This window comes from Ranitomeya variabilis, chromosome 1 (assembly GCF_051348905.1).
Source record: "Ranitomeya variabilis isolate aRanVar5 chromosome 1, aRanVar5.hap1, whole genome shotgun sequence".
Lineage (NCBI taxonomy): Eukaryota > Metazoa > Chordata > Amphibia > Anura > Dendrobatidae > Ranitomeya > Ranitomeya variabilis.
This window is the reverse complement of record NC_135232.1, coordinates 865,006,457-865,023,524: the sequence shown is the minus strand read 5'-3', so window position 1 is coordinate 865,023,524 and position 17,068 is coordinate 865,006,457. Positions and strand designations below refer to the sequence as shown.

General features: G+C 41.2%; 1 protein-coding gene across 1 annotated transcript in view; it reads right to left on the bottom strand.

Annotated features, from left to right (window-relative positions):
* The window catches only part of PDLIM5 (PDZ and LIM domain 5), a 320,904-nt gene that overhangs the window by 26,828 nt on the left and 277,008 nt on the right, over positions 1 to 17,068 (bottom strand). Inside the window, exon 16 of the mRNA XM_077277339.1 lies at positions 8,457 to 8,628. Within this exon, the coding sequence (XP_077133454.1) occupies positions 8,457 to 8,628 (172 nt within the window). The remainder of the gene's footprint in view (positions 1 to 8,456; positions 8,629 to 17,068) is intronic.

Genomic DNA, 17,068 nt, shown 5'->3' with positions numbered 1-17,068 from the left:
TCATACAGTAACGTCCCTCAGCCATGTACAGCCCAAACAATAGCAGTCCTTATGTACAACAAAGTGCTCTCTTCTCTCAGTGTCAGCACAGCCTAATTTAACGGAATCATTAACAAAGGAGTGACACTAAAGAAGACAAGTTTTCCTGTTCCAGACAGGATTGAGTTTCCATCTGTATTAAAAAAGACAGGCATCGCTACTTACAAAATGGAACCTGGAGAGCGTGGAAATGCCACAGAAGGCATATCAGAGGAAAAGTAGGATACAAAAGGGGAAAAAAGGGTTCTTGCAACAGAATCCAGCACAATGATGGCTCTCTAAAGATTACAATGCTGACATTCTCTGGTCAGAGCACCAGGTTCAACTCCAGGTGAATAAGGGATTATGTACAAGTCAGAATAATCAGAATCCTGCTCTATATCACCCAGCCACAAATAAGCATGACAAATGTAAACCCTAGTAATAGAATGCAGAAGCTTGGAGTATTTCAATGGTGCGTGATGTTCTCCGTGAGAGCAGTCTTGTAGAGACATCAATATGGGCCACTCCGTTATTCATTATCAAACAACACTTAACGGATTAATAAAAGCAAGTGTTGCGCTACAAGAGTGGCATCGTTCCTTTGTGGCAGCTGGACCAGTGTCCTGCAAACTCCCTCAGCCAGCACTCAAATAGCATCACCTCAGTGCTTCTTCTGATTACTAGGTCCCCATGAAGTCATTATGTCATAGCACGACCACATCATGACATTGCGGATGACTAGTAATTACATTATAAACGTGGACAGCGGACGTGGGCCTGTGAATCAGTTTTTCCAACTCTAACAAAAGTACCATATATAAAATGGCAAAGCATGCACATATTGGTGATTAGAGCCCTAGAGGTGGTCTGGGTAATATGCATAACCTTAGGTAGGGTCAATACTAAAAACATGAACTATGCATTCCAAAAACTGTGCAATAAAATTAAAGTTGAGGAATTCCCATCTTTAATAAAGTAAGGGGTTCTTTACAGTAAAAGCAATTCAGCTTGCCGAGATGTCTACCACTTAAACCAGTCATGGCAATACAACTACCAGATATTTAGAAACTATACCAAACATTTGTCATGTGCTTTTCTCACACTGCTAACTCAGAGTTACATGGAAATTAGATTTCTTAAATGGAGAGATGTGAAGCTGGGAAGTCAGAGGCTGCCATTTTGAGTTTCATCTTCCAACACATACGTAAGAAACCAATTAACCTTTCAGTATATTTATTAGAGTGTGGGAGGAAACCATCACAAAACTGGAGGAACACACAAACTCCATGCATCTTTCCCTAGGTCAGATCTAAGCTGGAAAGCAACAATTTTAACACCTGCGCCACCCCACCATGGTGCCCGTAAAAGGAGCAGGCATTTATTTCACGTCTCAGGGTCCTATGGTAGTCGTCTAAAAGCCTGCAACTAAGGAGGACATTGCCTACAATTGTGTTCAACCCATATGACGGAGCCAAATTTTTGAAATCCGACCAGTGTCACTTTATGTGGTAATAACTCTGCAACGCTTCAACCAATCCCAGTGATTTTGAGACTCTTTTTTGTGACACATTATACTTTATGATAATGGTAAATTTAGGTCAATATGTTTTGTGTTTATTTATAAAAAATATCAAAAATTTGAGAAAAAGCTTAAAAAAATAGCAATTTTCAAAATTTTAATGATTATCCCTTTAATCCAGATGGTCATACCACAGCAAACCATTAATAAATAACATTTCCCACATGTCTGCTTTACATCAGCATGATTTGTAAAATGTTATTTTATTTTGTTAGCATTTTAGGAGGTTTAAAAATGTAGCAGCAATTTTTCATTTTTTCAAGGAAATTTGCTAAATTTATTTTTTTAGGGACTTATCCATGTTTGAAGAGACTTTAGGGGTCCCATATATTGGGAAACCCCCAAACGTGATACCACTTTAAAAACAACACCCCCTGACATATCGAAAACTGCAGTCAGGTAGTTTATTAACCCTTCAGGTGCTTTACAGGAATTAATGCAAAGTGGTATCACAGAAATGAAAATGTGTATTTTTACCGCCTGAATGCCTCTAACTTCTGAAGAGGTTACTACAGCCGTCAGACTCTAAGGCCGCTACTTGGTTATGAATTGCCACGGCAAACATCAGGACCACACAATCATGATCTGAGGGCACCAATTGGGATAAAGAGGAAGCCCCCACACTCTGTTAACCATATATAATGATGTAGTCACTATTGACAGCAGCATCTAAGGGGTTAAACAGATTTGGACGGTGCAAACACTGATTGTGGCTGATGCAGCAAGTCGTCAGCTATAGTGCACAACCGAGAGATGCTGGATTGTCACCTGTATGGGGAGGCTATTCTCTTATATCTCAGTTAAAGAAGATATCCAGCTATTTTTTGTTGCATACTGCAGCACACACTATTATAAAAAATAATGTAGAAGTTTGGTATGACAGCATGTTAGCCAGCAGCTCTGACCAGCGGTAAAGGGGTGGGCAGGTGATCGGCAATAGCTGATAGCAGCGAGAGCAGGAGAGGCTGATGGGAGTGTTCATCAGCAGACGCCTGTGCAAGAACTAGATAAATTTAAAAAAATAATAAAATTTACGTGGGGTCTCTTCTACTTTTGACAACTAGCGCATCCAAAACTGACAGCTGCGGACTGCAGCCCTCAGCAGTCAGCTTTATCATGACTGGTTATTAAGAAAAGAGGGGTCGGTCCTACGCCATTGTTTTTTTTTTTTGTTTAGCTACATAATTTTTGAAAAAAAGCACAGCGTGAAGTTCTCCCATGTTTGAGAAACCAGCCAAGCTAAAGAAAACAGTTGGAGGTTGGTATTTTCAGACTAGGAAGGGGCCATGGATATTGACCCTCCCCAGCCTAAAAATAGCCTGCAGCTGCCCCAATTCTGGTGCTTTGCCCAGCTCTTCCTACTTGTGCTGGTGCGGTGGCAAGTGGGGTAATAGGTTTGGAGTTGATGTCCGCTATTATATGGTTTTATGTACCTGAACCAAACTTTTTTTTAAATGATCAGCCGAACCCGAACATCCACGGGTTCGCCCATCACCAGAAACAAGTGCAAAATAGTGGTGAACAATCATAAGTATACAAAAAACGTCTGACTGCTGTGCTTGCTAACAAGGGTTTTACCACCAAGTATTAAGTCTTGTTTGCCAGAGGGATCAAATACTTATTTCTCACTGCAAAATGCAAATACATTTATATAATTTATACAATGTGATTTTTTGGATTTTATTTTTGATATTCTATCTCTCAATGTTAACCCCTTTACCCCCAAGGGGGGTTTGCAAGTTAGTGACCGGGCCAATTTTTACAATTCTGACCAATGTCCCTTTATGAGGTTATAACTCTGGAACGCTTCAACGGATCCTGATGATTCTAACACTGTTTTCTCGTGACATATTGTACTTCAAGATAGTGGTAAAATTTCTTTGATATTACAGGTGTTTATTTGCGAAAAAAACAGAAATTTGGCGCACATTTCACAATTTTCCAACTTTGAATTTTTATGCCCTTAAATCAGAGAGATATGTCACACAAAATACTTAATAAGTAACATTTCCCACATGTCTACTTTACATCAGCACAATTTTGGAACCAACATTTTTTTTTGTTAGAGAGTTATAAGGGTTAAAAGTTGACCAGCAATTTCTCATTTTTACACCACCATTTTTTTTTTTTTCTTTAGGGACCACATCACATTTGAAGTCATTTTGAGGGGTCTATATGATAGAAAATACCCAAGTGTGACACCATTCTAAAAAACTGCACCCCTCAAGGTGCTCAAAACCACATTCAAGAAGTTGATTAACCCTTCAGGTGTTTCACAGGAATTTCTGGAATGTTTAAAATAAAAAAAAATGAAGTAAATTTTTTGTGAAAAAAAGTAAAAATGTTCACCTCCAATTTGTTTTATTTTACCAAAGGTAACAGGAGAAATTGGACCCCAAAAGTTGTTGTGCAATTTGTTCTGAGTATGCTGATACCCCATATGTGGGGGTAAATCACTGTTTGGGCGCCTGGCAGGGCGCGGAAGGGAAGAAGCGCCATTTGACTTTTCAATGTAAAATTGACTGGAATTGAGATGGGACGCCATGTCGCGTTTGGAGAGCCCCTGATGTGCCTAAACATTGAAACCCCCCACAAGTGACACCATTTTGGAAAGTAGACCCCCGAAGGAACTTGTCTAGATGTGTTGTGAGAACTTTGAACCTCCAAGTGTTTCACTACAGTTTATAACGCAGAAAAAATTCTTTTTTTCCACAAAAAATATTTGTTTAGCCCCCAGTTTTGTATTTTCCCAAAGGTAACAGGAGAAATTGGACCGCAAAAGTTGTTGTACAATTTGTCCCGAGTACGCAGATACCCCATATGTTGGGGTAAACCCCTGTTTGGGCGCACGGGAGAGCTCGGAAGGGAAGGAGCACTGTTTTACTTTTTCAATGCAGAATTGGCTGGAATTGAGATCGGACGCCATGTCGCGTTTGGAGAGCCCCTGATGTGCCTAAACAGTGGAAACCCCCCAATTCTAACTGAAACCCTAACCAAAACACACCCCTAACTCTAATCCCAACTATAACCCTAACCACACCCTTAACCCTAATCCAAACCTTAATCCCAACCGTAAATCTAATCCAAACTCTAACTTTAGCCTCAACCCTAACCCTAACTTTAGCTCCAACCCTAACTGTAGCCCTAACCCTAACTTTAGCCCCCAACCCTAACCCTAACTTTAGCTCCAACCCCAACCCTAACTTTAGCCCCCAACCCTAACTTTAGCCCCAACCCTAATGGGAAAATGCAAATAAATACATTTTTTTTAAATTTTATTATTTTTCCCTAACTAAGGGGCTGATGAAGGGGGGAGTTTGATTTACTTTTATAGCGGGTTTTTTAGCGGATTTTTATGATTGTCAGCCGTCACACACTAAAAGACGCTTTTTATTGCAAAAAATAGTTTTTGCGTCTCCACATTTTGAGAGCTATAATTTTACCATATTTTGGTCCACAGAGTCATGTGAGGTCTTGTTTTTTGGGGGACGAGTTGTCATTTTAATTGGTACCATTTTCGGGCATGTGACATTTTTTGATCGCTTTTTATTCCAATTTTTGTGAAGTAGAATGAACAAAAACCAGGTATTCGTGAATTTCTTTTGGGGGGGGCGCTTATACCATTCCATGTTTGGTAAAATTGATAAAGCAGTTTTATTCTTCGGGTCAGAACGATTACAGCGATCTCATTTATATCATTTTTCTATGATTCGGCGCTTTTATAAGGTAAAAACAAATTTTATATAAAAAATAATTTTTGCATCGCTTTATTCTGAGGACTATAACTTTATTTTTTCGTTGATGATGCTGTATGGCGGCTTGTTTTTTGTAGGACAAGATGACGTTTTCAGCGGTACCATGGTTATTTATATCCGTCTTTTTGATCGCGTGTTATTCCACTTTTTGTTTAGCGGTATGATAATAAAGCCTCGTTTTTGCCCCTTTTTTTACCGCGTTCACTGAAGGGGTTAATTAGTGGGACAGTTTTATAGGTCGGGTCGTTACGGACACAGCGATACTAAATATGTGTACTTTTATTGTTTTTTTTTATTTAGATAAAGAAATGTATTTATTGTAACTATATATTTTTTTCTTTATTTAAGAATTATTTTTTTTTTACACATGTAATTTTTTTTTACTTTTTTACATTGCCCCAGGGGGGGACATCACTGTATAGCAACAGATCGCTGATCTGACACTTTGCAGTGCACTGTGTCAGATCAGCGATCTGACAGGCAGTGCAGGGAGAATTCCCAGCGCCTGCTCTGAGCAGGCGCTTGAAAGCCACCTCCCTGCAGGACCCGGAAGACCCCCCACGGCCATTTTGGATCTGGGCCTGCAGGGAGGAGGAGGTAGGAGACCCTCGGAGCAACGCGATCACATCGCGTTGCTCTGAGGGTCTCTGGGAAGCACACAGGGAGCCCCCTTCCTGCGTGATTATTCCCTGTGCCGCCGGAACGCTGCGATCATCTTTGATTGAAGTGTTCCGGGGGTTAATGTGCCAGGAGCGGCCCGTGACCGCTCCTGGCACATAGTGCCGGATGTCAGCTGCGATAGTCAGCTGACACCCGGCCGTGCTCCCCCCGTGAGTGCGGCTGATTACATTAGACATACTAACCCGTCGGTGGTCATACGGGCCCATACAATCTCGACGGGATAGTACGTCATATGTCAGAAAGGGGTTAAAATTAACCTACCCTTAAAAGTATAGACTCTTCAGGTCTTTGTCAGTGGGCAAACTTACAAAATCAGCAAGGGATCAATTACTGATTCCCCCCCCACTTTATCATCCAAAGGGATAATGATTAGTATTATAGGTAACATGAGTAAGGCTTGTATAAGGTGCTAGTTATACAGACACGTGTAGTGCACATGTCACCTTATAGCCAGGATAATAGCGTTTGTAAGTGGTTGTTCAGTCCTTTTATCAAGGAGGCCTGCTGCATCATTTTATACATTAGTATTGTGACCAGGTATTGGTAAGTTTGCCCGCTTTACCTCTTACGTCTTTGGGACTTCATTTCCTTTTTAGCGAATTGTGTATTACTGACTGCTATGAAAAGCAATTTATCTTTTATATCGTTTCATAAATCTGTATCATTATCTTTCGCTGCATGGGAGGACATACAGATAGTCAGGGACGGTGAGTGTGGAGCTGGGTGGGAAGGAGCCCGAAAGCTGCCAGTTGTGACAGGTTCAGAGACTGACTTCTTGTCTACACATTATCACGTGTACTGGACTGTTTGTCAGACTTCATTACAAGAATCTGGGTCTTGTGAGCTGAAGGGGGGAAATGTATATGACTGAGGTGGGATGAAAAATTACACACTGAAATATTGAAGGCTTTTATGCATTATAAGTGCAATAAATGTACTGTTTTAAATTGAAGAGTTGGAGGAAGGTTCAAAGTGACGTCTTGTCTCTTTTTCAGTCTATGTCGCTGACGGCTAAAATGTCAAATATCTCACCAAGTTTAGTTTCTGCTTATTACTCATCCTCCTCAATGAATCATGTACTATAGGTTATGAGACAAGAGCAACACTCAGTTAAATCACCTACACTGCAGTTGAATTTCAGTGAAGGCTCCTTGTCCGTAATCTAAAGACACAATAAATATTTAATAAATGAAAAAGTCAAAAATGAATAATTCACTGTGCTAAGAAACAAAGGACTGTTATCTAAGCAATCATGTCTGGCTGGGCATTCTGTTGAGCAAGGCATCCATGTCCTGGATGTATTTTGGCTTTAAAACAGGTGTTCTGAATGGTCACTTGATACAACTGCCCGCTTTACTTCAAGGTATCCCAGCCTGCAAGGGCATGAACTGTAATTGCATGAGGCAGCCAGCTGCAGCCATTTAAAATATGATATGAGGCAATCAAACATTTTATACAGTATAAAGGCGCAGATAAGTTATGCTCCTGGTTCAAGTGCAAGAAAAATAGCAATACATGAAGGCGGGGGAGGGTGGAGTATTAGCTTCATTAAAGCATACTTTCATGGTTCTCGTTTAGAGAGGCACTTTAAATACCAAAAAAAAAGAAAGAAAAATACAACAGTCACACATTAATAAATCAGAGGTTGAAAATGGCCAGAGTTTAGTCATTACAGCCTACTTACATTGATCTTTTTTTTTTTTTACAAAAACAACACTAGAAAGTGGGTCCATAATCGTTGAAAATTTTGAATGCTTCTTAGAAATGGACAGCTATCATTAACAGAGTAACACATATTAGAGATAAGTGACGTGCTCTTCACTTGGTTAGGGCCTTACCCGAGCATGCTCATGTGCTAACCGAGTGTCTGTGGAGTGCTCGTAAAATATGTTAGACAGCCGCACCACATGTAGGGCTTGCCTGTTTTAACACGAGTCATGCAGCCGCGGGGACTCAAACATATTTTTCGAGGACGCTGAAGACACTGTTAACACAACTGTACTCAGATAACACCTTATCAGAGTATGTTCGCTCATCACTAAATCATCAATTGCTAAGAAGCCAATCTTCAAACATTTCAAGGAGGCAGCCTGGTGTGCCCCATGTGGGTGTCTCCGACAGTGTTACTATAGTGCCTTCCTCTATCGTACTAATCACGACAGCCATAAAATGCACAGTGCCGTCAATGTGATTTAACATGTGCATTTGGGATATACAAGTGTTGCCTCTTATTTATTTTTCTATCCCTTTTTTCCTAAAAACGGCATACGTAGTGGGGTTATTGGTATATTATGAGCAGTTGTTCCAATTGTGTCATTAAGTCCTGAAGTAGGGACAAGACTTTAAACATTTGTAATTTAACATTGCAATAACAGTGTTAAAAAAAAGTGAGTATTTAAAAAAACAATAATTTCTCCTACCTAATAACTAGGTTACAGATGGCACACATTGGGGTACGTGTTCCTGCAGGTATGTGCTCTGCTCTTTGGAAGAGTGTGTCCTGATCATCCACTGGAGGTGGAGCAAAGGGCTTGTTACTGGCTGCTGGTTTCACTGTGGATGGTGCATTAGTAACTCTTCCAGTTGATGGGCCTGAAAGAAAAACAAAATAAATAAAAATTGTAGCATACTTTTAAACCACAATATTAAGGCATGTTAATGAGTAAATAATTGTGGCTGCTGGGAAAAAAACACTTCTCTAACTTCTTAACAACTTATTTATAAACTTGCAATTCCATTTACACTTGGGCTCCTAATTAGGCCTCATTCATAAGTCAGTGTTTAAACACGTAAGTGATAAAAAGGTACCAGTGTCAATCAGCATTGTGCATTAGGGTGTCATCCATGTGTCCGTTTTTACCATCAGTGTGTCATCAGTGTTTTTCAGGGCTGGATACAGAAAAAATATATATATTACAAAGCTTCTCCTATACTTGGCAATGTTAAACACTGACAGCACATGGATGCCATTCTGTGTGCTGTACGTGTTTTTCACAGACCCATAGACTTGCACTGACCTCTCTCATCCGCGCTGTTGGAAAAAACATCGACAAGTGAACAGCACCCTAGATTATAATGGGTACGGGTGGGATCCGTGAAAATAACAGGTACAACATGTTTGTGCAACACGGACATGTGAATGAGGCCTAAGAAATAGGTGCAGCCCAAAGCAACAGATCAAGCTACATATCCTTCCGTACCAGTTAGTGCCCAGTTTTTTGCTCATGTACATTGTACTGGTCTAGATTTGCCCTCCTTTTTCACATGTAAATGGCATAAATGTCATGGAATAAATGGCGCTATAAAAAAATGTATAATATTATTATTTATTTATATAGCACCATTAATTCCATGGTGCTGTACATGAGAAAGGGGTTACATACAGGGTTATAGATATAATTTACAGTACACAAATTTATGATGACAGACTGGTGCAGAGGGGACAGGACCCTGTCCTTGCGCACTATTACATTCTAATAATAATAATAATAATAATAATAATATCCCAATTCATGCGGAGGCCACTGATGTCACTGATGCTATGTGTATATATTTATTCTATTCGAACCTACTCTATACTGTATGCAGCAGATTATTTGCCGGCTTTTTATCTATCTATCTATCTATCTATCTATCTATCTATCTATCTATCTATCTATCTATCTATCTATCTCTAGCTATGTTTTGAAGATTATTTGGTATTAAAACGATGTTTACAGTAGTGTTTTACAATGTGATTTTAACATGAGCTATTACATACTGAGAACTGCTGTATGTAAAAGCTCATGTTAAAATCGCATTGCATACAGATGCCATACGGATATCACACTGTTACTAGATGCGAGGAAATCACATCCTCCCATTGCAAACAGATTACATATGGATCACTATTCAGGGAACATTTGTGCGATTCTCAGCTGTCGAAAGCAGACCGATTTTTTTAATATAGTAAGTGTGACTCCAGCCTAACTCAGAGTTGCGTACCCGCCAGTCTGCTGGAATAAACATTTGGCAGAGGTGTCATGTGAAAGCTACAAAACAGTAAGTGACCACTGGCTGGCTGCAGTTCACGTTTCATCCAAATTCAGGCGCCAACAGCAGGGCTCAGACAAAATGTGAATTCTGCATCCAATCAGCAGTTGATGATCGGCTGCAGCAGTCACACCACCTCTTCCGACAAGCCTACAACCTGCAGTAACCACCGATCGACCAAACCGCTGCATGACCAGCTCTATCCTCACCTACTGTATCCTCACCCATCCCTTGTAGATTGTGAGCCTTCACGGGCAGGGTCCTCTCTCCTACTGTACCAGTTATGACTTGTATTGTTCAAGATTATTGTACTTGTTTTTATTATGTATACCCCTCCTCACTTGTAAAGCGCCATGGAATAAATGGCGCTATAACAATAAATAATAATAATAATAATAATAATATTTATTCCAGCAGACCAGAGCACCACTGACCACAGAGGGGTAGCGCCAATCTGCGAGGAGAGTATCAATTTATTTTTCTTACCCCACTGAGCCCACTAATAACGGGTTGTTCAGTAGTGGCTAAAATCTTTAATATTAATAAATAAAATACTGAAACTGTTGAAAAAAAAAATGCTATAGTTTTTTTTTTTTTTATTCTGCAACACATCTTCAAGAAAGAAATTAAAACTATTGGGGACTTTGCCTGCACAAATTTGTTTGCAATGATGCGTATGAAGCATTAAAAACATTCTCTAAGGAGGTAAAAGAGCATTCGTGCCATGTAGGAATGTCACCTATGTATGTATTGTTATAGTGTATTTGTACATAGATAGTTTTATTGTATCTTACTTTTTCTGAATTTCCAACAAAAATTATATAAAAGTATCTTTCCTTATTTCATTTAGAATCTGGGAAATTGTGCTATAAACTTTAAAAAATATATTTTCTTCAGAAAAAAAAAAAAGATCAAGTAGCGTAATTAAAACAGAACCTGTTAGGACTTTGAATTTCCTTCTTCTAGCTCAGGGGAAAATATTTTCCCAAAGGGCCACATGACACACCGTAACTGTTGTGGAGGGCCAAACCAATAGGCTGAAATGTATTCTGCTCAATATTAATATCAAAATATTAATTACAATTAATATTAATTAGTGATGATCGAATATAGCATTGTTGCTCGGGTGATCTCCGAGTACTTGTTAGTGCTCAGAGATTTAGTTTTTGTGGCCTCAGCTGCATGATTTACAGCTGCTGGACAAGCTGAATACATGAGGGAATTCCCGAACAGGCATTCCTCACATGTATTCAGCCTGTCTAGCAGCTGTAAATCATGCAGCTGAGGCAACGAAAACCAGATCTCCGAACAATAACAGATACTCGGAGATCACCCAAGCAACAATGCTATTCACTCATCACTAATATTAATATAAAATAATTATATCACATAATCCCTTTCAGACATCGGGCATAATATTATGCCAATTGTCAGACTCTCCCTGTTTGGTGCGGGCTCCGGCCCTGAGCCCGCACCTCTCCAGTGCACATGACAGCTGATCTGTAAAGCTGACATGTGCCCACAACAGCGGCGGGTGGAATCAAGATCCAACAGCGGCTGTTAACTAGTTAAATGCTGCTGTCAATCTCTGACACCGGCATTTAACTTACGCTTACCAGAAGCGCATCATAAATCCCGCCCATCGGTGACCCCGTCACATGATGGCAGGTCACCGATGGGTTGGCATGACAACCAGAGATCTCCAGCAGATCTCTATGGTTGTCATTGCCAGATTGCTATGAGCATCACCCCATAGTCGTGAGTACTTCTGCTACACACAGGCGATCTGATCATTGCCTGTATGTAGCAAAGCCAATCCGACAACTGCAGCTTCTAGTCTCACATGGAGACTATTGAAGCATGCAAAAAGTAAAAAAAAAATGTTTACAAAAACAAATCTGAAAAAATAAAAAATATAAAAAAGTTTAATCACCCTCTTTTTGCCTCATTCAAAACAAAACAAACAAGAAAAAAAATCAGATGTACACATATTTGGTATCGCAGTGTTCAGAATCGCCCAATCAATATATATATATAAAAAAAATAAATTAAAAAAAAAAAATTAAAAGAATTAAGCCGATCGCTAAATGAGAAAAAAAAAATTAAAAACCTCAGAATTAAGTTTTTTGGTCGTCGCTAAATTGCAATAAAATGGGATCAGAAGATCGTATCTACACCAAAATGGTATCAATAAAAAACATCAGCTCGGAGAGCAAAAAAATAAGCCCTCACCCAGCCCCAGATTAAGAAAATTGGAGACCAAAGTTTAGATTTTTTTTCCACCACTTAAAAAAAAAAAAAAGAACCTAGACTTGTTTGGTTGTTTGGTCTCTATGAACTCTGTTGTGAATTCTGCTTTTGGGCTCCCTCCGGTGGTAGTAGGTGGTAATGCAGTTGTCCCTGGGTTGCAGTCCTGGTCAGGTGTGTCTGCTGATTGCAGTTCTGACTGGGGTATTTAGGTGTGCAGGATTCATTAGTCCTTGCCAGTTGTCAATTGTTGTTGGGAGGTGTTGGACTCTGCCTGGTTTCTCCTGCCTTTCTGCCAAATCAGCAAAGATAAGTGTCTGTTTTTTTTTTCCTGTGGCACACATGCGGTGTGCTTCACAATTCAGTGCTATTCCTTGTGTTTTCTTGTCCAGCTTAGATTGTGTCAGTATTTTCTCAGTCTTGTTGGATTCTCTGGAGTGGCAGATATACATTCCATGTCTTTAGTTAGATTGTGGAACTTTTTGTATTATCTGCTGTGGATATTTTTGGAAGGGTTTTAATACTGACCGCCTAGTAATCTGTCCTATCCTCTCCTATTTAGCTAGAGTGGCCTCCTTTGCTAAATCCTGTTTTCTACCTGCGTGTGTCTATTCTTCTCCTACTCACAGTCAATATTCGTGGGGGGCTGCCTATCCTTTGGGGTCTGCTCTGAGGCAAGGTAGCATTCCTATTTCCACCTATAGGGGTATTTAGTCCTCCGGCTGTGTCGAGGTGTCTAGGGTTTGTTAGGCACACCCCACGGCTACTTCTAGTTGCGGTGTTAGTTCAGGATTTGCGGTCAGTACAGGTTCCACTGTCTCCAGAGAAAGTTTCATGCGGCTCCAAGGTCACCGGATCATAACAGTACAACTGGCCTATAATGAGTTAAATGCATCTCAGAAGAAGGGAAGAAAGGTGTTGAGCCATTTTTTTTTCTACAGTCTGTTTTGTCCTTTCTTCCCTCTTTATCTATGGGTGGCTGAGGAGTCTTGTGCCAGCATGGATGTTCAGGAATTAGCTTCTCGTGTAGACCAGCTTGCTGCTAGGGTACAGGGTATTTCTGATTATATTGTTCAGACTCCTGCTTTAGAGCCGAAGATTCCTACTCCTGATTTGTTTTTTGGTGATAGGTCCAAATTTTTGGGTTTTAAAAACAATTGTAAACTGTTTTTTGCTCTGAGACCGCGATCCTCCGGTGATTCCATTCAGCAGGTTAAAATTGTCATCTCCCTGCTGCGTGGCGATCCTCAGGATTGGGCATTTTCCCTGGAATCTGGGAATCCGGCCTTGCTTAATGTAGATTCCTTTTTTCAGGCTTTAGGATTATTAGATGATGAACCGAATTCTGTGGATCAAGCGGAGAAAACCTTGTTGGCCCTGTCTCAGGGTCAAGAGGCAGCAGAATTGTATTGTCAGAATTTAGAAAATGGTCTGTGTTGACTAAATGGAATGATGATGCTTTGGCGGCAATTTTCAGAAAGGGTCTTTCTGAATCCGTTAAAGATGTTATGGTGGGGTTTCCCACGCCTTCCGGTCTGAGTGATTCTGTCTCTGGCCATCCAGATTGATCGGCGCTTGCGGGAGCGTCAAGCTGTGCGCACTGTGGCGTCGTCCTTAGAGCAAAGTCCTGAGCCAATGCAGTGTGATAGGATTTTGTCTAGAACGGAACGACAAGGATTCAGACGCCAGAATAGGTTGTGTTATTATTGTGGCGACGCTTCTCATGTCATTTCAGTCTGCCCTAAGCGGACAAAAAGGATCGCTAGTTCATTTACTATCAGTACTGTACAAACTAAATTTCTGTTATCGGTGTCCTTGATCTGCTCATTGTCATCATTTTCTGTCATGGCGTTTGTGGATTCAGGCGCCGCCTTGAACTTAATGGATTTTGAGTTTGCCAGGCATTGTGGTTTTCCCTTGCAGCCTTTGCAGAACCCTATTCCTTTAAGGGGGATTGATGCTACACCTTTGGCTAAAAATAAGCCCCAGTTTTGGATACAGGTGACCATGCACATGGCGCCAGCCCATCAAGAAGATTGTCGATTTCTGGTGTTGCATAATTTGCATGATGTTATCGTGCTGGGTTTCCCGTGGTTGCAGGTACATAATCCTGTGTTGGATTGGAAATCTATGTCTGACTAGTTGGGGTTGTCAGGGGGTTCATAATGATGCTCCTTTGATGTCAATCTCTTCTTCCTCTTCTGAAATTCCAGAGTTTTTGTCCGATTTTCAGGATGTATTCGATGAGCCCAAGTCCAGTTCCCTTCCACCGCACAGGGACTGTGATTGTGCGATTGACTTGATTCCAGGCAGTAAGTTTCCTAAGGGCCGACTTTTCAACCTGTCTGTGCCTGAACATACCGCCATGCGGAGTTATGTTAAGGAGTCTTTGGAGAAAGGGCATATTCGGCCATCTTCTTCACCGTTGGGAGCAGGTTTTTTTTTTGTTGCTAAGAAGGATGGCTCCTTGAGACCTTGTATTGATTATCGCCTCTTGAATAAGATCACGGTCAAGTTTCAATACCCTCTACCTCTGCTTTCCGATTTATTTGCTAGGATTAAGGGGGCTAGTTGGTTTACGAAGATTGACCTTCGGGGGGCATATAATCTTGTTCGTATTAAGCAGGGTGATGAATGGAAAACTGCGTTTAATACGCCCGAAGGCCATTTTGAATACCTTGTGATGCCATTCGGGCTCACTAATGCTCCATCTGTTTTTCAATCCTTCATGAATGATATCTTCCGGACTTATATTGATAAATTCTTGATTGTATATTTGGACGATATTTTGATTTTTTCCGATGATTGGGAGTCTCATGTGGAACAGGTCAGGATGGTATTTCAGATCCTTCGTGACAATGCTTTGTTTGTGAAGGGGTCTAAGTGTCTCTTTGGGGTGCAGAAGGTTTATTTTTTGGGCTTTATTTTTTCTCCCTCATCTATGGAGATGGATCCGGTTAAGGTTCAGGCCATTCATGATTGGATTCAACCCACATCCGTGAAGAGCCTTCAGAAATTTTTGGGTTTTGCAAATTTTTATCGCCGTTTCATTGCTAACTTCTCCAGCGTAGTTAAACCCTTGACTGATTTGACGAAAAAAGGCACTGATGTGGCGAATTGGTCCTCTGCGGCTGTCTCTGCCTTTCAGGAGCTTAAACGCCGATTTACTTCTGCTCCGGTGTTGCGCCAACCAGATGTTTCTCTTCCGTTTCAGGTTGAGGTTGATGCTTCTGAGATTAGGGCAGGGGCCGTTTTGTCTCAGAGGGATTCTGTTGGTTCTTTGATGAAACCGTGTGCCTTCTTCTCCCGCAAGTTTTCGCCTGCTGAACGCAATTATGATGTCGGCAATCGGGAGTTGTTGGCTATGAAGTGGGCGTTTGAGGAGTGGCGACATTGGCTTGAGGGAGCTAAGCACCGTATTGTGGTCCTGACCGATCATAAGAATTTGATTTACCTCGAGTCTGCCAAACAACTGAGTCCTAGACAGGCTCGATGGTCCTTTTTTTTTCCCGTTTTGATTTCGTGGTTTCGTATCTTCCGGGTTCTAAGAATATTAAGGCTGATGCCCTTTCTAGGAGTTTTTTGCCTGATTCTCCTGAGGTCCTTGAACCGGTCGGCATTCTTAAAGAAGGGGTGGTCCTTTCTGCCATTTCCCCTGATTTACGGCGGGTTCTTCAGGAATTTCAGGCTGATAGACCTGACCGCTGTCCTGTGGGGAAATTGTTTGTTCCTGACAGATGGACTAGTAGAGTGATTTCTGAGGTTCACTGTTCTGTGTTGGCTGGTCATCCTGGTATTTTTGGTACCAGAGATTTGGTTGGTAGGTCCTTTTGGTGGCCTTCGTTGTCACGTGATGTGCGTTCTTTTGTGCAGTCCTGTGGGACTTGTGCACGGGCCAAGCCTTGTTGTTCCCGTGCTAGTGGGTTACTTTTGCCATTGCCGGTCCCTGAGAGGCTCTGGACGCATATTTCTATGGATTTTATTTCTGATCTTCCGGTTTCCCAGAGGATGTCGGTTATCTGGGTTGTTTGTGACCGGTTTTCTAAGATGGTTCATTTGGTGCCTTTGCCTAAATTGCCTTCCTCTTCAGAGTTGGTTCCGTTGTTTTTTCAGCATGTGGTTCGTTTGCATGGTATTCCGGAGAATATTGTGTCCGACAGAGGTTCCCAGTTTGTTTCTAGGTTTTGGCAGGCCTTTTGTGCTAGGCTGGGCATTGATTTGTCTTTTTCTTCTGCATTTCATCCTCAGACAAATGGCCAGACCGAGCGAACTAATCAGACTTTGGAGACTTATTTGAGATGCTTTGTGTCTGCCGATCAGGATGATTGGGTGGCCTTTTTGCCATTGGCCGAGTTTGCCCTTAATAATCGGGCTAGTTCGGCTACTTTGGTTTCGCCTTTTTTTGTAATTTTGGTTTTCATCCTCGTTTTTCTTCTGGGCAGGTTGAGCCTTCTGACTGTCCTGGTGTGGATTCTGTGGTTGACAGGTTGCAGCAGATTTGGGCTCATGTGGTGGACAATTTGGTATTGTCTCAGGAGGAGGCTCAACGTTTTGCTAACCGTCGTCGGTGTTTTGGTTCCCAGCTTTGGGTTGGGGATTTGGTTTGGTTGTCTTCCCGTCATGTTCCTTTGAAGGTCTCTTCCCCTAAGTTTAAGCCTCGGTTTATTGGTCCTTATAGGATTTCTGAGATTATTAATCCGGTGTCTTTTCGATTGGCGCTTCCGGCCTCTTTTGCTATCCATAATGTCTTCCA